Below are 21,676 nucleotides of genomic sequence, written 5' to 3' on the forward strand. Positions count from 1 at the left end.
ACCAGAAGAGGGCAGGAGCTGCATATGTGAAGGTCCCCTCAGCCAAGGGCCTATCTCACCATAGACTTTGATGCATCTCAATATCCCCATTGGAAAAAACACAACTATTTGACTTCTCCCTAGTTTATCTCCTTACATGTTTTGTGATAACTATGCCCATCGAGGTCACACATAATTCTTCTTGAAAACTTCATTAAAGCCTGTGATTTTGTTCATTTAGCCCTCAGATCTTTCTCTCTGCACATGTGCTAAGATTGCAGCAGAGAGCAGTCACAGCTCACCGGTGAAAATGATCCTGTTCGGGACTTCTCCCACCTCCAGCTTTCTCAGGAAGATTTTCCTCAGCCTGAACCGCCCTGTCAGGCAGTTGTAACTCAAGCTTTGAATTACGTGTCTCGAGCAGAGGGGCACTGAAGTATGTTTAACACATAGATTCATTGATTCATCTGTTTTAAGGCTGGAAGAGATCAGATGGATCATCCCCCTTGAGCTGCACAGCACAGGTCAGGGAATTTCAATTGCTTTGCTGATTTCAAGGTGACATTTGCCTATAAAATCAGCAGTTCATACAATTACTAGAATTTTTCATCCAAAAGCATTATTATACTACTCTATACAAGGCATCATTAAAATGTACTAAAGTACTGAAGTGCTTAAACACGTATGGTAACATAGAAATTTTTTTGGCCATATGACCCAGAAACGATTCATTTCTTGATTTTTTTTTTTTTTTTCTTTTTTTTGTCCTGTGAAGGTTGGGAGGTGGCTGGTGATCACATTCAGAGTGGGGCAGGAGGCTCTGACAATGACTATCTTATCTTGAACCTGCACATCCCAGGATTTAAGTAAGGAACAGGATTTTTTTTCATCTATTTCTCATTTATCTCTGTTTCTTACACCTATTTCACTTTACCCCTGGAATGAACCCAGTTTTCCTTTCTGAAGTGCAATAATGTCAGGAATGAGACACAAGAGGAAATTTGGATTTTATTCCTGTGTCCTCAGTCAGCCCATTGCAGCAGACCATTCTGTAAGACCTTGGTTTTTAGCAGTGTTTGCTTCAGTCTGAGATGCCAGCTGGTTGGCTGTGTGGAAACTGAAAAAAGATATTCCTATCCCTCTGTTTCTAAATTATCCCAAAGTAACCAGCTAAAGCTGCCATAGGGTGGATACTGGTGCCTGTCCTGAAGGTATTTTACAGAAACCCAAGTTACTTTGTGGTGTGGCTCCAGGCAGCCTGCACAGTCTGTGCTTCCCCTGGAGCCAGTGGAGAGGCACTGAGGAGAACAGGCCATCCCACCTCTCATGGACCCTCAGACAGGATGAAATAGCTGCTTGAGGTGCTTGTGTCTCTTTGTCAAAAGAGTGAGCTGAGACTCCTAGCCCAGACCAGGTGTCAAATATTCAGACAGGTAAGGTATGGCAAAATGAACTTCACCCTCCCTTTGTTGTATTTCAGCTGAGGGGGGATTGTGACTTCTTACACCCAATGAGCAAACCCTGATTTTTATTTTACAGTATGGGCAAAGAGCAATTAAAATAAAAGAGAAGCAAGAAACATATCTGTGGAAAAGCCTGGTGTGCGCCAGCTTACTGTTTGCTGTTTAGTACTTTGCAGGGAAACACCCTGAATACTTCTGATTTGCGTGAAACTCCTGAAAGCATCCCCCACCAGTGGAGGGTAGGGGCCATTAAATTGTTGTAAATCACTTAAAACATGTAATGCATTTAAGCCATAAGATTCCCTACCAATATGGTCAAATTCGGGTGTTGATTATAAGGAGGGAACTGTACCATAAAGAAGTCAGACAGTTAAAAAATAACCCTACTGCGCCCGATATCTGATGCAGAACTGCTGTGCAAACCTGGCCCTGGCAGTTCTGCAAGGGCAGGTTTTATGTGACAGGACTTTGACGGTTTCCTCGCTGTACAAAAAGCAATTTGAAGGATTGATTGCTGCCTGTCTGGAGAGCACCTTGTAAATGTTTTGTTCCTTCTCTGTTAAACAGACCTCCGACATCGGTGACAGGAGCGACTGGGTCAGAACTAGGACGGATTACTTTTATTTTTGAGACCATCTGTTCAGCAGATTGTGTGCTGTACTTTATGGCGGTAAGTGAGACCTCTCTCTCCATGACTGAGGACTGAACCTGGTATTCCACATGTCACTTTAATACCTCTACATAGGTGTGATTAGTTGCACTTTGTTTATTATGACTAAGATTAAGTATGACATTAGTTTAATATCTGCGGTGCCCTTGCAGGAAGGATTTAATGAATGACCTAGCAGAATTCCTCCACCACGTGAGTTGCAAACCATTCCTGGTTATCTGTTTATTTTAAAAGAAATCATTGGACACCAAAGAGCCAAATTTTCCCTTGTTAAGCTGACTGATAAAATTCTCAGCGTCTCTCCTGCAGCCTCTAGTCTAATAGAGTCATGAATCAAAATATGGGACAGAGGGATGGGAAACAGAAAATTTGGGAATTTAGACTTGATTCTGTCAGTGATCTGGGGGATCAGTAGGGCAGCAGACCAATGTTTGTTTGTGAAAGTAAAGTGCTGTGTTTTTTACTTTCCTTATCTGCTTATTGAAAGTCCATGAGCTGAGGAAGGTAACTGGATCTACGAGCGCTCCCTCGCCCCTTCAAAGGGAAGCTGGTCCTTTTTTTTATTTAGTGGTACTTTAAAGGAATCTGCTCTTAATTTAAGGAGAATTAAGTGAAATTAGGTGGTAATTTAAAGGAATCTGCCTTTAGTGGTAATTTAAAGGAATCTGTTTTAAAAGAAAAGCATCTTTCTCTGGAACATTTAGAGATGATGGAGAATAAGAAACACAAACATAGATTGAAGACGTTTTCTTATGTAAACTTTGATGCTGTCTTATTGGCTCCAGTTCTGTTCCAGTAGACAAAGTGGGTATCCGAAGATGGTGGAAACTACAATTTTTCTTTGAATTTTGACCTTCCCCTTTCTGTGTTCTGCCACCCACATGTTTTATGCAAAACCAGAATTTCAAGTCTGAAAGAACCACTGTGCTGAGTCTGTCCTCATGACGTTTATAACCTGCTATAGGACTTTGAACTTAAGAGTTGTGTGTACTAGAGCATCTTTTGGAATAGACACCCATTCTCAATTAAAAAATTGACAGTGATGGAAAACTGAATAAATATGTTTGCTCTCCTTTATTGAATATGAAATGCAATTGTAAAGTCCTTTATATATATTAATCTCTATATTATAAAACAATAGTGTTCAGTGTAGTATGACCACACTCTTCATCTTTTAAAAAAAATGTTATGTCCATTTTATAGGATGTTAATCGAAAGAACACCAATGTGGTGGAATCATGGGAAAGAAGCAAAGAGAAACAATCCTACACTCACATCATCTCCAAAAACGCCTCCTTCACATTCACCTGGGCCTTTCAGAGAATAAACGAGGGCCAAGATGTAAGTACTTCTTTATGTACAGGGCTTCACAGCACAGCTTTCCTTGGACACTCATGGCCAGAGCTCCTGCCCTCCATTGAAGCTGACAGTCTTGTAAGGGGCAAGTGGCTGTCACCGTATAGCAGCCCTTGGGAGGCAGCTGTGGATAAATCATCCATGTGAAAGACAGATGCATGCACAAGTCGATCCCTGAATCAGTGCACTAGTGCAGAGAATTGTGGTTAGTGTCCAAGTGCAATGGTGTGATGACAGCAGGGTGGTTCCTTGGCTCTCGTTCCAGAGCAGACAGTTCATCAATGACATGGCAAAGATCTACTCCATCACGGTGACCAATGCAGTGGATGGAGTCGCCTCTTCTTGCCGGGCCTGTGCGCTGGGCTCTGAGCAGTCTGGCTCATCCTGTGTGCCCTGCCCGACAGGACACTACATTGAGAAGGAGACCAGCCAGTGCAAGGAGTGTCCGGCCAACACCTTCCTGTCCATCCACCAGGTCTATGGCAGGGAGGCCTGCATCCCGTGTGGACCTGGCAGCAAGAGCACCAAGGTACCGAAACCAAGTGTCTCTGAGTGATGGGCAGACAGGGTTTATTGGGATACAAGCACTCAAAGGGCCAGTTTTAGTGCTTTCCTACAGGTATGTGCCTTGTGAGCATTGAGGTATAATTATAACCAACGATCCCACTCTTCCAAATAAGTCCCTAATCTAAATTCTGTTTGTAAATATGCAATAAGAAGATAAAGTTGACCACACTGTATCAAAATAGGTTCATTTCAAGAAGCTGCAGTAGGGACAGTGGCAAGCATATATGTTACTTCCACCTAAAACTGTCCCAGACTTCTGCTGCTTTAAACTCAGAGACTTCCTCAGCTGGATGATGTTTCTGTGTCTTTAGAAACCTGTAACAAGTTCTTCTTATATAAAATTGGCCTTAAACCTAGATAAACATTTATCATGTGCAGTGTCCTTTGGCAAGGAGCTGCACAGGGACTTGAACTGTTCCAATTTGTTCATATTCTGCCTGTCTTCAGCTGGGTTCATATCCTGTCCCTGTTTCTTGTGTTTCCTTTGCAAGATGCAAGTGTAACTGTGACCGTGTTCTGGTCTATCTACAGGGCTTTAAGCTGGGACATTGGGATCCTAAAAGCACCCACAACAAAACAAAGCAAGAAACTGCCTTTTCTTGGCTAAAGCAGCAGACAGCAGAAAGGCCAGGTGTAGGGAACATTAGAGCCCTGATATGTGATTACAAGGGACTGAAACAGGAATGGGAATTCTCCTAAGGGAAAGGTGAATTACAGAATAGGACAAAGTTCCCCTCCATCCTTAACAAAGAAAGCAGTCCTGTCTGCACCTGCTTGCTTTAACTCCCAGGTGAATAGTTTGCTGCTGGTCCTTAACTGCTCTTTAACGGATGTCTTTTCTTCTCTGAAGGACCACTCTGCCTGCTTCAGTGACTGCTTGGTGTCATACATCAAGGATAACCAGAGCCTAAATTATGATTTTAGCAACCTCAGCCAGGTGGGCTCATTGATGAGTGGACCGAGTTTCACCTCCCGAGGGACCAAGTTCTTCCACTTCTTTAACATCAGCCTGTGTGGGAATGAGGTAAGCTCAGCTGGTGTTGAGGGTCAGGGGGTTGACCAATTTGCTGCCCATGTTGATGCTCTGTGGGGTCATACAGAGACAAGATGAGGACAGCTGAGCTGTCACTGACACCATGCAAACACTTCTCTCTGGATCTTGCTCAGCAGTGCAAGAGGACTTCTGAGCAGCCAAGTGATTTTCCAGAGCAGAGATGACAGTGTTTTAGGCATAAGAAACACTCAGAAGAAAATCCCTGTCACATCCCTACCTGTTCTTAGTTCTTGTGCCTTCAACTTACTTCACAACCCTGACCTTTTTGAGCTGTCACCAAGGAACTCAAGTAAGAGTCTGAGCCTTTCAATTGCCAAATTCTTTCCGTATGTTTCACTTGTGACTTGACTGGAGACATTGCAGTCAGCAGAGCCCCTGGTCACTCTGCTCTCTGCCAGTGGCTGGGGTGCTCACTGCTGACTTTGATTGCAGCCTTTTAAAGTGGTGGAAAAATGTGTTTAGTCCATGAGTGCAGTCTCTGCCCCAGAGTCAAGATTTTTCTGTCTGCAGCTTGGACATACATAAATTGAAGTTTCAGAGCAGTACCGGTGATGTGTATTGTCCCATGAATGCCAATGCATGTAGTTTACATTAATGTTCAGCCCTGTGAAGTTCTGAAGTCTCTTTCCCATATACCAAAGGGTTTGCATGAGTTGAGACAAATGAGTAGTCACATTTCTTTGCAGTGTTTTGCATACTTTTAGGCTTAAATGTGTGTTTAAGTACCACCTTGCTTAGAGCTGCTGGCAACTGGATCCACAATGGTACAGATATGCTCACTCCCCCATGGAACTGGTCTTAATTTTCCTGGAGTACTACGATGGTAATACAGTACCACCAATGATTAGGTCATGAGTGCTTGGCATTTTGTCAGGACAACTGAGTCTGGTGATTTGTCTTGCATTGCTGTTGCTCTGGGATTCTAGCACTGGTCTTGACACATGACATTAATGCAGCCTTGAAGGCTATATATCTGTTTAGGGATTTCATGTATTTGTGCTTTGAAAATATTTTATCTGGACTAAATCTCAAATAAAGAGGTATTCTACAGTATATCATTTAAGGGCAAGGGAAATATGGTTTTCCTTTGCAAGCCATTTTATTATGCTCTGCAAGTAAACACTGTGCTGTCAGGATAAACAAGAGTTCTTCATAGCACAGGTTTCTGATAAGACACATACCAGAGGTGACATCATGTTTCTGGGTCTGTACAAGGCTTTAATCGTAGCTTTCACAATGGCACAGTTTGTTGTTGCAATTTGTCCCTCTCATGACGGAAACATCAAGTTGTTACTAAGGTGCAGTAATCAAACTCATCCAGTTTGCAGTCTCTCCTTTCTCAGGCTTTTTCATGTCTTATCAACAACCAACATCTTCCTCATTTTTTCCTGATTGTCCCCAGGGGAAGAAGATGGCTATTTGCACTGACAATATCACAGATGTCACGCTGAAGGACATGGTTGCAGAATCAGAAGATTTTTCCAATTTTGTGGGAGCTTTTGTCTGTCAGTCCACCATCATTCCGTCGGACAGCAAGGGTTTCCGAACAGCCCTGGCTCTGCAGTCCAACAGCCTTGCTGACAGGTTCTTAGGTACATGGTTTGTCTTCTGCTTATTGCTATCATAGATGTACTCTTGTGTATTTAGGGCTGCAGAGTAAATCATTCTCAGCTCAGCAGTACTGCATTACCTTGGGGGAAGAGTGGAAGGGCAGCCCAAGATTCAGTCTCACTTTGTTCCTGAGATGTGAAGCAGATCTGGACAGACACCATTGGTTTTTGCTGCTGTTTCAGTTCAGCTGATGGCTGGAGGAGAAGAGTAAGGGCTGCCCCCATTCTTTGTTTTCCATGTCCACGTTACTCTTCTCTGTGTTTGGTCTGGTGGGTCCCATGGTGCACAGAATTTCAGCACAAAAATCTGGAGAATGTAATTAAAAAGCACGGGTTTTCTTTCATGTTTCCTACCCACCTCATGCAGGGCAAGACCAATCACTGTAGTAGTCACATTTGTCCAAGTGTTTCTGTCCATGCCAAGTCCCCACTTGAGCAATTTCAGAAGAAGAAGCTGGTGCTGGGACATAATTAGGCGAGGAAGGAGAAGGCTTAGGGCAGCATGGGGCCGTGCACATCATTAAGTCTTGCATTGCTCTGACTCACAAGTTCCCAGGGTCCGAGGCCGGATTAGACAATGTAGTCATTTAGTCTGCTCACCTATCCATTACAGGCACTGAGTGTTTGTACTTTCTCCCTGGCACTGAGCCCAGAAACTCATGTTTGACAAAAGCATGTCTTTGGAAGAGCATTCAACCTGGACTTTTAACACTGCCAGAAATAAAAGCTTTGCCACAGTCATTGGTATTTTTTTCCACTGGTCAAATACTGCCTCTGTATTTTGCTTTAAAGCAGACTTGTTTCCTGTTTGAATTTGCCTGCCTTCAGTTTTCATCTCTTGCTTCTTGTTATTCTTTCTCCATTTCACACCCACATTTTCCTCTTTGGAGAAATATTGTGTGTACTGGAATCATCACATCCTCCCCAGTCTGCTCTTCTGATAAACTAAGTAGACCAAGTTCTTCTAAGTCTCTTGCTATCATGTATTTCTCTCAAGCATCTGAATAATTTTTGAAGCTCTTTCTGAAGCCTCTGTAACTTGTTATTATTATATTTTCTTAAAGCATAGGTTTCAGAATGGAATAGGATTCCAGTATTTAATTCTCTATAATGGCAATAAAAATCACTTCTGTATTGGTATTTACATGCAAGGATTGAATCCCTGAGTCCTTCTTTCTCCAGACTCCTGGGATTTCATGATGGCTTCTTGGATCTGATGTCCACGCTAAATCTTGTTTCAGAGTTAGTTTCCAAGGGGAAATCTCTCTTCCTTAGGACTGGCCTTCATCTATTGCTGCACTTCTCTGCACTAAAATATGTTTAGTATGATTGGTACCAGCTTACCAAGTGAATCAAGTTGCTCTGTATTTTATTCCTGTTCCTCTTAATCTTTGTCTCATCTACGCACTTTACCAGCAGCTGTTATATAGTTCCTTGCAGATCCCTGATGATAATCTTCCATTTTGGGACTCCAATATCAATACCTTGAGAAGCCTGGAGACATACCACATTTGATGACAATTTCCCATGGCTAGATAATTTTATAATTAATTAGTTAAATAATTTTTAATCCAGAGTGTCCGTTTAATTGATATTATACTGCTTTTAAATCAGCATCTCATGTGGTAATTAGTGAAATACTTGATAAATTTACATAATTTTCTTTAGCAACCAAATTCATAAGCACTTAAGGAATGAAATCAGATTGTTCAACAGGAGATGTTCCCCATAAATTCATGTTGACTGTCACTCATTATGTATCTATTCATTAAGTGAAACCCATCTTCCACTTACCATTCTTGATATTTTGCCTCATCGTGTTAGCTACATTGTAATTTGGCTTACCATATCCCCTCTCCATCAGTCTTTTGACATTTTACTATCATTAAAAGCTCTGTTAAAGGTCACTCTTAAGTATGGGTTTGCTAGTTTATAAGTGTGCATGCCAAGTAGATGCCAATATTCTCTCCTGCCACTGAAGGAATGAGGTGTTCAGTCATTGTCTTGGAAAACAAGTAGATAGTCCTGACTTTTTCCTAATAGAGAGAATAGATATCAAGCTCTTCTGCTAACTTTTCTTTATCACAATTTTTACATTTTAAAATGGTTGAAATTTGCCTTTCCTATCCATAAGATGTACGTTTATTTCTAGTATTTCTAAAAAATCTCCAAACTTATAATTTTTCTATTACTGCCAAACACAGGCTTTTCCCTGAAGTCTTTAGCATCCATTATCATTTTTCTGTAACTCATAACTTTTGATTTTGTTTGATTCTCTATTCTCCCTCCATTAAGCTTGTGCCAATATTTTTATTTGAATTGCTCTTTTACCGCTGTTCTGATCCAATGTGGACTCTTAGTCAAAGCTATTGTCATTCTTGAGAGAGTCATTGTGGCTTTTTAGCCTTATAATTAATATCCTCTGAAGAATGACTTTTTTTTTTTTTTTTTTCCACACTTGATTTTGCTTCCAGTGTTCTTATTTTTGAGAAACTGCACTTTGAGATGCCATCTGTATGGTACTGCGTATTGGTGGGGAATATTCTCTCATTGCCTCTGTTGAATATAATAAGGTCCCAAGGAGCTATCATCTTCCAGTCTAGTGAGTAACTAACTGTGTTGAAATCCCAATTTAAGTTACCCTGTGTTTGATGCAATGTCTTTGATGAGAGGAAATGATCATCCTTGCTGACGTCAGCATATGTTTTCAGAACAGAGCCCCTCCACAATAACCTGACATCTTTCTGCACATGCCCTGATGGTTGCTGCACCACAGCTCATTTTGTTCTGTCTGTTGATGTGATGCTCTGTAGCTATCCCTCACCTGCAAGCCCTCCTGAGCAATGTTACTGAGCGCATTGATCTATGTGCTTTCACAGTTCCAGGCTCTGACTTGTCCTACACCAGGTAGTGGTGTCTAGTGCAAACTGTCACCTTTGTTATCTACTATATTTACCTAAAAGGGTTATAACCAGACATGGATTTTCCAGCTGTGTGAATTGTCCTCTCAAATGTAATGACAGTTAATCAAAGTCAAGTCAAATCCTAAGAATTCAGCTAGACTGTCTGAACTGTTACAAAAACAAGTGGAAAATTTATTTTCTTCAGTCTTTCCCATCTTCCCACCAGTTGCTGGCTGCTACCACTTTTTCTTGTTGTTCTAGCAATTTTTCACCTCACTAGAAGGATGCAGCCTATCCCATTTGTACAGCTCCCTTTTCTTCTGAAATGTTGCAGTGCAGCAACCAATATTTTCTGTGTTCTTTGGTTCATGGGGTTGGAAGGATCTCTAAGAACTTTGGTTACTTGAATTTTCCTCCTTTTCAACTCTTCTCCAAAATCCATGCAGACCTGTGTAACCTGTGTTGTTCCATTTTTTCCAAAATGTGACATTAAGGCTTGACTACGACTTCATAATCCTGAATATTGTCATTGCATCTTTCAGTTTTTCTCCCACAGTACTGCAGTTTGCTCAGGGTGTTACACGGTTATGATGTGTTAGGGTTATACATTCAAGGCATATGCTTTGAACAGCTGATTGAATCAGATATCTTCAGCAATCCTTTCCCAACCAATTATTTTATGATTCTGTAATATCCTGTGATTGCTTTAAATTCATACAAAAGAGTAAAACTTATTTACACTGGTGTTGTTTTATTTTTTCATTATGTCTGTATGAGGAAATCAGACTGTACGAGGAATGTTCAAATCTGCAAATTGTAGTTAGAATAGAGGAAAAGTGTATAATGTATAGTAATGCCATTAAATGCTATTAAGTGAGACCCATATCTTTCAGACTGAGAAAATGTTATATGTGATCCCTTCAGAAATCCATTCTTAGCTTGTTCCTTTTGTTTTTTCCTTCTCAAATTTTAGGAGCTACTGTTGAAACAATGCTGGAAAATATAAGTATCAAGACAGATATGTTTCCTCCCTCTCCAAGCAAAATACCTGATGTGCATTTCTTTTACAAGTAGGTAAAAAGTAGTGTTTATTGGTACGTCAAATTTCTTCATTTGTTTAAAGGGAACTAAAACTGTGAGGGGAGATCTTTAATCCACCTTTAATCTTTATCATTTTAATCAGTATCTGGCTGATGTTGATTGGCATGTTGAAGAACATCTTATGAACTCAGCAAACACTGTTTACTCAAATCTAAATTACACTTGATCTGTAGAGAGTGATACCAGAGCTTTGATTCATCCAGGTGCCACTTCCAGTGTCATGTTCCTTTCCATAATTTCTCATATATGACTTTGATATGTCCACTTCCCATTGCATATTTTCTTTCACACGGATTTGTATTTAATTTGATGTTACAAAACTGAACTAACCGAGGTTAAAAATAATTGTTCCAATCTGCACAGTTACTAGTGTGCTTCTCCTATTCTTCTCTTTCCTCCATAAAAAGAATACCTCAGCTTGGGTAAGAATCAGCTCAAAGATCACCTCATTTAAGATGTTTACATGCTGGTGTCTTCATGTGAACGGGGTTTCTAAGCTTGGGATCTGGACCCTGTGGGGCTATTCAGCTTATTTTAAGGCACATACCTTTATTCTACTGATTGGCTCTCTAGATTGTCCTGGCTTTTAGTGATAGATCTTAACTGGCTATACATAGCACTTTAGATATTAGCACTTTATGCATATGTGAATACTTAAATTACATGTCTGATTCTGCAAACTGAACCCCACACCACTGGCCCTATTTTGAGTATATCATGAACTTGGCTTACAATGTCGTATCATGTTGGAATAAGGTCCATTTTTTGAATCCCCTTTGCCTTGTGCTATTTCAGGACAGTGTGATTCTCAGACTACTAGGCAAGGAGTGAGCCATCATAAACTCTCCAGCAGACTAATACAACAACCACAACACCTGTGATTCTCTTTTTTAATCATTATGTTCTGTTTTGTGGGCAGGGATATTCCTTGACTCAGCAGAATTCAAACTAGCTACAAAAACAGAGCAGTTCCTTGAGTGGCATCTCTGAGCACTTTGAGATTTAAATGAAGTGGTAAAACCTACCCTGCTTCTGTTGCTCCTTTTTTTATTTCCATCTGACAAAGGCAAAAGTGCTGTGGTAATGGGTATTTCTTTAGCGTTGCAGTTGCGTGAATGGACAGAGACCTATGAAAGAACAACAGGTATTTACAGTAGTGGAAACATAGTACATTTCTCCTCTTGTTTGACATTAGGTCTTCAACAGTGACAACCTCCTGTGAAAATGGCCGCGCAACTGTTGTGACAATGAGATGCAACCCCAACAAACCAGACCAAGGAGAGCTTTCTGTGCCCAGGTATACATGTATTTGTATCCTAGTAGTGCCAAAAAGCCTTTTATCCTCAGGTAATCTTTACAAAACTCATTAGTAATTTTAGACTTAAGTGCAATGAGAAACGCTGTCTCCCTCATTAGCCACCCAGTAGATCTCACTGCTTTCTCCCAGGTGAAGTACATGTGTGTCCATCACCTCCCAGCACACCAACTGGTTGTATTTAGACTGTGTGGTGAGAGATGTTAGAGGTCAGGCAGGTTGTTCCAAGCTTAAAGCCAAAAGAAAATGTAGTGATGTTTTCTTGTCTCCACTTCTCCTTTATTTCAGTTCCTTGTTTTAATCTTTGGCCTCCTGATCAAAACTGCCTAGTTATGGCTTTGAGAGGTAGTTTTTCTTCCTTGATCTATAGCAGTGGCTGTGGACAAAGTGATTTTTTTGAAAAAGAGCAATCTGTCCTAGTAACTATAAAATCTGCTATTGCAATGCTTATGTGAGCCCTGACTCTGTCTAGTTCAAATTCTGTATGTATTTATTTATGTGCCTCATCACTCCAGTTTGTATCCTGGACCCCTTGTACCAGTTGTGTTTAATTTGCCTGACCTTTTCTCCACTCTGATTCAAGTGACTCCAAAAAGCATCTTCCCTTCAAAGTCCTGTTTATGCCTGCACCTGAGAAGTTGCAGAGAAGAAAAAAAAACAGTAAAAGAATTAATTTCATTACTCTGTAGCAACACCAAGTGATTCTTCAGAAGTTCCTTTCAACTCTGATAACCCTCCTCTTTGGCTGTCAAGGCCCATCTTAGTCTGTTTGGACCTTACTATAAATCTGCTGGTCACCCTTTCACTCATGCTCCTTCCCAAAAGTTAAGTCCTCTTCCCAAAAGCTAACAGTGTGAGAAGTGTGGGATCCTCTTTGGTCCCTGTCCCTCTTGGGACAGGTGAACCATGCTCACTTGAATGAAGGCAAAGAGGCATCTACTTCACAGGTGATGGATGAGTGATTGACGTTTGAACAACTTTGGAGAAGCTTACCCCAGTTTCTTAGGGACCTGACACACTACAAATTATGCTGGGCAACAAGCCACTGTCTATCAGCTGCAGGGTGAAAACCCTCCAGGTGTCCTTCTAGTATTGTAAGTTTAACATGATGTGAGCTGTGTTAACTCACCAGTAGCGAGGAAGGAGAAACCTACCTTGCTTTTAAAAGTGTGAGCATGGGCAGAAATGGCACACAGCTGACATGATGTACCTTATCTCAGTTCTTTTTGATCTCTCCCTTCCTAGCTCCCTTTGGTTAGCTCAGCAGTCAGCTATTTTCAAACAGTGAGGTATCTGATACATGTCAAATAATACTGCATGTAACTCCTTGATCCTCCAGACATGGTGTTTAGTATCACATGAAGGTACAGTATCAAATGAAAGAGGTTGAGGAGAAAGGTCTGGCAATGCTTTTGCCATGTACATTGAAAAAATGTTCCATAATCCATATAGGACAGTTGTCAGTTATTCAGTTCAGGATATTAGGACTGTGGATTTTTCATTCCTTCAGATCAGGATGACAGTTTTCCAGATGATACAGAAAAAAAATTAAATCCATTTTTCTGTATGGATATATTTCACATTTACATGACCTAGCTTCTTGTGTGGACTTTTGGCCACTGCTGCTATTAGACCTGATGTAATTGTCAGTAACAAAAGCTGTGTGAATGTCCTGCCATTGCCAGTACAACTTTCTTCTGCACACTGAATGCAAAATAGGGTTATTAGTCTCTCTTAGACTAAGAAGAGCTGTTATCTCTTCATTAACTGGTGAACATCCGTCTAGTAATTAACCATGACAGGACCAGTCCATTCCATATGGATGAAATCACCCAGACATCATTAGAACAATAGCAGGAACCAGATAGCAGCATTCATGTGGAACAGTCACCCAGTGCAGGAGAACAGTGATAGACATGCTTGCTGGGCTAGCCCATGCTGGGGCAACACTGGAGTAGTTCCTTTGGTCTCCAAGGCTTAGTTCTTTCTCTCCTCTTCATCATAGGTGCGTGAGTAGCACTCACTGCCAGGAACTAAACTGTTATTTCAGACCTTTGACAGCCCAGCATCTGTTTTCACTTGAGAAAGCATTTTATGAACTGGGAAAAATTCTTCCCCCAGATTTTTCCATCTGCTGACTTGATGGATATTTACCCATTTGTTGTATGTACCATTACCAATCTCCAGCAGCAGAATGTGGAGTGAGGATGCAAACCCCGGTGTGTTTCATAAGTCATAACTAAGCTTTGCTCTCCTCCTAGCTCATGCCCTGCAGGCACCTGCGATGGATGCATTTTCTACTTTGTATGGGAAAGTGCAGAAGCCTGCCCTCTCTGCACGGAGCAAGACTACCACGAGATTGAAGGAGCCTGCAAAAAAGGATTTCAGGTACAGGACCCATGTCTCCAAGTCAGATGGGTTCATTTGGGTACAACTTGGACTCTGTTGAACTTTGGTGTGCAACTCAATATTTAAAAGCAGGTAGAGTTGGGAAATCTCAGTCCAGGCTCTGAGCTGACTGGGTGCAAGTCTTATTGGTGAGGTGCTGTGTTGAAACACAGAGATATTTTTGCCAATGGCAGTGTGGTTCCTCGAGGAGAGCTGGCTTGTGCAGACCAGCTATGTGGATAGGGATGTGAAGTCTGTATGCATTCATACATGCTGGCAAGTTATTTGTGAAGGATAGAGTGCCCAGAGGGCTTCAGTTCTTTAACAGCCATAAACATCAGGGACAGGCTAGGAAAGGATTCAGAATTTCAGTTCAGAAGTTCATCCTCCTTGCTTCCAGATTTTTTGCTGATACCTTCTCTAGGCAAATATTAGGAAGTCCTTTCACAGGTTCAGAACTGTCCTGTTGATCAACAGCTCCAATGCAGGCACAACACATTCACAATTGCTGTCCAACCCACATTGTGCCAGGTGAAGAGCAATATGGAAGAGGAAATCCTTTTGCTGTGACTGAACCTGCAGGCACTATCAAGAGGACAATTGAGTAGACAATATAACTCTACCTAGAGTCTGAAGACATGAAGTACATGTTTTGGTTGGCTTTCATTGAAAAGATGTCTAACCTTTCTACCTCAAAACAGCTTGTTTTCCTCAACTCCAGATAGTTCTCTCTTTCCCTACAAGTGGCTCACTTTTTGGTGCTTTCAATTTTCTGTTTGAAAGGAAACCTTGTATGTATGGAATGAGCCAAAGCATTGCATTAAAGGGGTTCCCTTGCCAGAAAAAAGGACCAGCACTTGTGAAACAGTGGATTTTTGGCTAAAAGTTGGAGCTGGTGTTGGTGCTTTCACTGCTGTTCTGCTCATAGCCTTGACCTGCTATTTTTGGAAGAAGAATCAGAAGTAAGTACTGAAAATTTTGTTCCATATATAAGTAAGCGAAAAGCTTGATGTAGTGGACAGAAAGACATTTCATGGACCTGACCTTATGACAATGTTGATGAGAAATACCATGTTGGATCAGTCTGTTAATCCACCAAGCTGAGGTTTCTTTTGCAAGCAGTGGCTCTCAAAAATGCTAGTGAGTAAAGTATAAAAAATCCACAGTAATTTGTTATGGCATAATTTCCCAAAGGAACTGTCTTTTTAACCACTGAGAGTTTGAAGTTGACCTTAGGTCCTGAAGCAACATGGCTTTCTCAAGGTCTGAAGACCAAAAGGATATCTCTTCAATCTAATTAGTCCCTTTCAGCTGGGTTAAAATAGGGTTCTTGCTTAGGTCTATTTTGTCAGGATATGTCTGGTACCCACCCAGAAGATCCCTACTTCTCAGACTGAACATACAGACTGTTCCCCATCCCCATTGTCCTCTGCTTCTCAAATCTCATGCCATAAGCTTTCAAAACATGATTCCACCTCCGTGGGATTTCATCACTCCATAGCACAGCCAGCTTCACCAAATCCAGACTCCAGTATCATGGTCCCCACCTCTTGCTGCCTCCTACCACACACTGTTACACATCTCTCCTCTTCCCCATAACCTCCTTGGACAGAAGTGTGATGCAGATTCTGATACAGGCTGAACCTGCTGTTGCCCCAACCAGCACACAGGTTGCACTTCTTCATGCAGGAAATCTTCTCGACCTACTTGCAGTCTTTTGGGAAAACATGGCTCTTTTATAAGTATAGAGGACTAATCTGGAGAGCAGGAGCTCGATGTATGGTTAACACTATTTTGGTTACACATTTTTAATAATTGAAAAGTACCTAATTTCCAGTAAATACATCTGAAGTAACTATGTGGAAGGACTGCAGATAATCTAAATTACAAACACCTTGAATATGGGACATTTGTAAAAAAAATCTATGCCTGTCTGGCTTTATATCTTCAGGCTGGAGTATAAATATTCCAAATTAGTGATGACAGCAAACTCAAAAGAGTGTGAGCTGCCAGCTGCTGACAGCTGTGCTATAATGGAAGGAGAAGATAATGAAGAAGAAATAGTATATTCAAATAAGCAGTCACTGCTGGGGAAGCTCAAGTCCTTAGCAACGAAGGTGAGTAGTAATTGCTGCTATTAATACTAAAAATAATTATTACCTTTATTTGTTACTGGATGTGATGAGGCTTTGATGCTAATTTGCACAGTGCTTTGCGCAGCCTCCCATGCACGCTTCACCCAGTCCATAGTCAATCTGCTGAAATCCACAGCATGGATAATGATAAAAAATGTTGCAGGGTATTGGGTAAATGCTCTCTTCTGCAGAGAAATTTCAGTGTCATTCTTTATTGTATGGGTGATTCCTAAAAAGAGCAGTTAATGGTGAGGGGAACCTCTCTGCCTGGATTCCTACCAGACACCTCCATTGCTGAGGCAAACACAGTGATTATAGACACAGAAAATTAACACTGGGAACGCAGCCACCAGCTGGCTGCTTGCAACTCACCTGGGCTGGCTTCATGGCTGACTTGAGAACCATAATTTTGAGTGCTATAGGATTCAGATGAAGAGGAGGCATCAGCCACAGTCTGTTACCCAACACAACAACCTCCTCCATTTCAGTGGGAAGCAACAGCAAAAAGCATTTTTTTCTGCAGCTCATATGATGTAGGCTGCTGCATGTCTGAATTCATAGCACAAAGGTCTTTGGTGTCCTTTGAACATTTCTGAGAGGAGCAACAGAGGACCATCATGGTAGATCCTGCAAGCACTTTGGTCTTTATTCCAAATGCCTTGAAGACTATGGGAAGGGTAGTGTTGTCTTTAAGGGAGTCCAGGTGGGGCATCTGTTATGATCAGGATAAAGGTGGATGACATTTTCTCTTTCAAACAGCTTTGCTGAAGTGGGTTATTTGAAAATAGGAAGGTTTCTTAAAAGATCTAATAAAAAATTATTTTAAAAAGTCACTCTCTTCTTTCTTGTTCAAATAATATTTCAGAATGTTGAATTCTGACATTTTTTTCTTGTATTCCTTTTTTTCCTTTCTGTGATTGAGTCCAGTGTAATTAAAACCCGTGTGTCTTCTTTCTTTTCCCTTATTTTTCTCTTCTCTTTGTTCTTTCACTTTTTTTATTAGACTGCTGTCCTCTTTACATGCTACCTGCTCCCCAGAACCCTCCTAGGAGAAGTTACCATTACACAGCTAATATGCGGAACTTCCCCTTGACCCCAGCCTGACTATTTGTCTTGCAAAATCAATATTGTTCCTTGTGGAAAGGGGCAGAAACTCAATATTAATTCTTAATTCAATATTGAGAATATTGAAAATGTAAATAAAATCAAATCACATCAAATTTTGTGGTGGTGTTGCAAAAATGGAAGTTGATTCCATTTTGAATCCTATAGGGACTGACTTTGAAGTACTGATGGTTTTTTTTTGTCCATGAAATGGCTTGGCTGGCTGTGGCTGAGTGTGATGACCAGCGCTGCTGGTGAGAGTAATTTTTTGCTGTATGCCTGATAAGTGTAAAAGCTTTGCTGACTCCATTTGCAGCACAAACAACTGGCTCCTTCCTGATTAGAAGTATAGAGACAAGAGTGTGGGAGAAGTGGGTTTTTTTTTCTCTTTAAAGTAAGCTTTAGTACTTCAGTATTCAGACCACTTGAATTTGGACTCAAAAAGAGTTTTTTGAGCAGGCTCCCCGAGTATTCTCTCCTTTTTAAACAAGCCTGTCAGATATTTCTAAGCTGGTTCCTTTTTTCCTGCTAGATAATCATAGCTGGCAAACTCAGCTTCCAGTACCTCATTAGCTTACTGAAATCTGTGTCCTGTATCCCTGCAGATAAATGGAATTTAATACATATTTCTCCAAAACAACTGTTATAGGCATCAGTTTTCATTTATGCAAAAGATGAAGAAATTCATCTCCTGCTGCATATGCATATAAAATACAGAAGAAATATATGGAGGAAAACAGGGGAGAAAAAGAGAAATGTAAACTAAGAGAGAAAGAAAAATCTGAAGTATCCTAACTATATGTTCAAGCTCCAGGCAATGGCATTTCTATGAAGCAAAACATCTCATGAAGCTATTAGTGGTTTTGAGTACCCAAGGAATTAAGGGCTGTAATATAGAAAGAAATAGTTGTTATTTTTAATGAGAATATAGGAGTTAAAGAATTATGAAACTACTTCACATTGAGGCTATTCTAGTTCCATGTGTTGTCTCCAGCATAACAATGCCAGGTCTATCAGAACAAGAAATATATAGTCTGCAGTAGAGTAGCACAGGACAATTTTCTCCTCTGCTCTTTCTCACATCTGCACTAGGCTGTCCTGATCTGAGTGAGATGGCTTTACAGATCAGATCATGAGGTTAGTTTAACATAGTTTCCAAACTGTTTGGGTACATCAACAAGTATAAAAGGTAGGTACATGAAGCAAGAACCAGCATTTTCTGGTGAGTAGTTTTATTAGGGCTCCTTTATTCATTGGCTCTACATGGACCATTGGGTTGTTCACACACGCAGTAATGCGTGCGTCCACACTTCTCACCCTGATGCCTTCTGGCCAGATGGCCTAGGCTGTCACCCAGCAAATAACAGAAAGCAAACTCAACCCTCCAGCCCTGATTTTTAAGATGGCAGAGGATTTGTAGACTGCTTTTGTCCTGTGGGTCTTCCAGAGGAGGAGTTGGGATGGGAATCCAGGAACAAGGCAGTGGTGTTCACGTTCATACACTTTGCTCCAAACATTTTATTTGTTGTAGGAAACACATTAATAAGTAATAATAACCATAGATACGATTACCTTGCAATTTCCCAGCTCTAATTACCTGTCCTATACTATGAGTATGAAATGTAGACTTTCCCTGTGCCCTCTAATGTACCATGAACAATATATATGGCATAATTTTATTGATTTTGCAAATTTTTACAGAATTAGCAGTGTTATTAAATAATAAAGGGTCAAACCATGCACTTAATGACTGTGGTAGAAATAATGCAAAGTCTTTGACAAAGGCTGCTCTGGAGATATTAAGAGAAGAAGTGACTGTAATAACTGTTGGAGTGAATTTGATGAATCCCAGTTGATGGGAACCTGTCTTTTCCATTGCAGGAAAAGGAAGATCATTTTGAATCTGTTCAGCTGAAATCTTCAAGATCCCAGAATATATGAAGAATTAATGCTGCCTTCAAAGAAACAAACCTAATTTCTATTTTTACAGGACCATATTTTAAACATATTCTGGCACACATTGTAGTGGTGATCTTGGTGAGAAATGGTTGGCCATTTAGGAGGAAAGAAGACAGGAAGCAAACCAGAAAATTGGATTGCCTTACCGTGTGATTGAGTACCTTGCCAAAAAAGAAAGCAGATGCTTGGATTCCATATCGGGAGTGAAATTCAACTCAGGAAGAGATATACATACTGCAAATAACATGAATTTTTTCATTCACCTGGGCATTGCTCAGGCATGCCATATGATTTCTAGGTACCTTTCATTTCCTATCACTCCTTCTACACATATTCATAAGAAATGATTTTCAGAGAGGCCTGAAACCTGCAAAGGTTGTGTATTGTCCTTTGGTAGCATAACTATGAGTCTCTCTTAAAATCAGAATGTGATTGGTACTCAGAATGAGCCTCAGGTGAGTTTTGAACTTTGTAAAATCCTTTTGATTTTAATGCTTTGAAGGGCTGGATGATCTGTGTTGGCCTCTAATACAAGAGGCATGGTGTTGCACCTGCAAGTTGAACACATTCTGATGCCTAAGTCATGGTCATCAGTGTTGGGGTAAAACCTGTTGCAGTTAAATTTAAAAGTGTTAACTGCTGTTGTATGAATTGTAGGTCTGGGCACATGAGTTTGTAGGCAGTAGCAGACTCAAACTATATAAGGAGAAGGAAAGTGATACCTGCAGTGCAGGTTGCACTTGTCCCTCTCTGTGGAAGCTTGTTCTTTCAAGAGAGGTCGTTGGCAGTATCAGTACCCTCCGTTTGGCTGCCAATATGTCACCTTTCCCTGGGTTGCAAACCAACAAAGCCTGAACTCTGGAGGTAAAGCAAGAATCTCTACTTCTGGAAATCAGGGATCAGCTTTGTCAGTTGAGAGGCTTATTAGAAATACTTGGCCACCTTGATTCCTGAACCCACACAAGGAATGAGGATGGATGCCCAGCAGAGGTGCACATGGGTTATGTACTTGCACAGCTCAGCATCTAAATGCTTTCTGCTGTCAGTGCAAGTATCTGCTTTGGAAGAAAGGCACAAAATTGTGTCTTGAAAACTGGAGGCTAGGTGCACTTTTTCATAAAATCAGTCACATTATAAGCATGTGATCTTCATAATATCCACTGTAATAATTTCCTGAAATTCCCATTGAGGTCGAACTCAAAGGAATCTGAAACTTAGGCAAAAAATATTTCAGTAAAATTATGCAAGACTTTTATAGAGCCAGGAGAAAATGAGGAACGATTCTTGTATTGACCTCTGGTCAGACTCATATTTCCATTATAGCAAAATTATGTGAATTGTGGAATGCATTAAAACCAGATCAGACACATGAGCAGAAATGGTCTTTTTGCTGTAAGTAATATAGATTTTTGATTTTATATGACTGAGCTAGATCTATCAATAAAAGAGGGCCCACTTTTAAGTAAAATTTAAATTAAACTGAATTTTCTGCACTCTAAATATTTTATTATACTACAGATGTGGACAAAAATTTTATGAAGTTTAGAATTGTTTTTTTTCTTTTGGAAAAATTCAGCTCAGTTATTTTATATCTCCAGTCAAAGAACACAGACTTTACTCTTTTGATGGGAGATACATCAGGCATCTTAACTGAAGTGGTGTACATTTTTTGTTGTTCTTGAAAAGGCACTTCACTTTCCCAACAAAGATTTTTATGGGGTATTGTTGAATGTATATTAAATACACATTCCTTTTTGTATATTTTGTACCATTGCACACTTATTGTACATTGTATTTGTTGTCATGATGTCATTTATATATGGTTGTCAAAGAAGATATATGCTCACAAAGTAATTGGTTATGGCTTTGGGATTTCACTTCTTGGATCTTTTATGAAGAGGGTTTTTATGTTGTTGATTTTTATTCAACTAGTGTGCTGTAACATCAAAGATATATATCTGATGGACATTCATAAAATAAAGTGAAAATATATTTGAAATTTTGGACTTCAGATGTTTGGTGTAACTGCAGCCTTTCCTAAACAGTGCAGGTCTGCAATGGTGGCCAGAGCT

At 40.4% G+C, this 21,676-nt stretch overlaps 1 protein-coding gene across 1 annotated transcript in view; it reads left to right on the plus strand.

Annotated features, from left to right (window-relative positions):
- Positions 1-21,603, plus strand: part of ELAPOR2 (endosome-lysosome associated apoptosis and autophagy regulator family member 2) — a 103,481-nt gene extending 81,878 nt beyond the window's left edge. Inside the window, exons 11-22 of the mRNA XM_074869835.1 lie at positions 755-845; positions 2,010-2,112; positions 3,316-3,453; positions 3,734-3,997; positions 4,886-5,059; positions 6,492-6,681; positions 10,576-10,672; positions 11,899-12,000; positions 14,280-14,406; positions 15,190-15,368; positions 16,358-16,523; positions 19,527-21,603. Coding sequence (XP_074725936.1) covers positions 755-845; positions 2,010-2,112; positions 3,316-3,453; positions 3,734-3,997; positions 4,886-5,059; positions 6,492-6,681; positions 10,576-10,672; positions 11,899-12,000; positions 14,280-14,406; positions 15,190-15,368; positions 16,358-16,523; positions 19,527-19,586 — 1,691 coding nt within the window. The 3' untranslated portion in view covers positions 19,587-21,603. The remainder of the gene's footprint in view (positions 1-754; positions 846-2,009; positions 2,113-3,315; positions 3,454-3,733; positions 3,998-4,885; positions 5,060-6,491; positions 6,682-10,575; positions 10,673-11,898; positions 12,001-14,279; positions 14,407-15,189; positions 15,369-16,357; positions 16,524-19,526) is intronic.
- The last annotated feature ends 73 nt before the right edge of the window (positions 21,604-21,676 follow it).

This window comes from Strix uralensis, chromosome 5 (assembly GCF_047716275.1).
Source record: "Strix uralensis isolate ZFMK-TIS-50842 chromosome 5, bStrUra1, whole genome shotgun sequence".
NCBI classification, from domain to species: Eukaryota; Metazoa; Chordata; class Aves; order Strigiformes; family Strigidae; genus Strix; species Strix uralensis.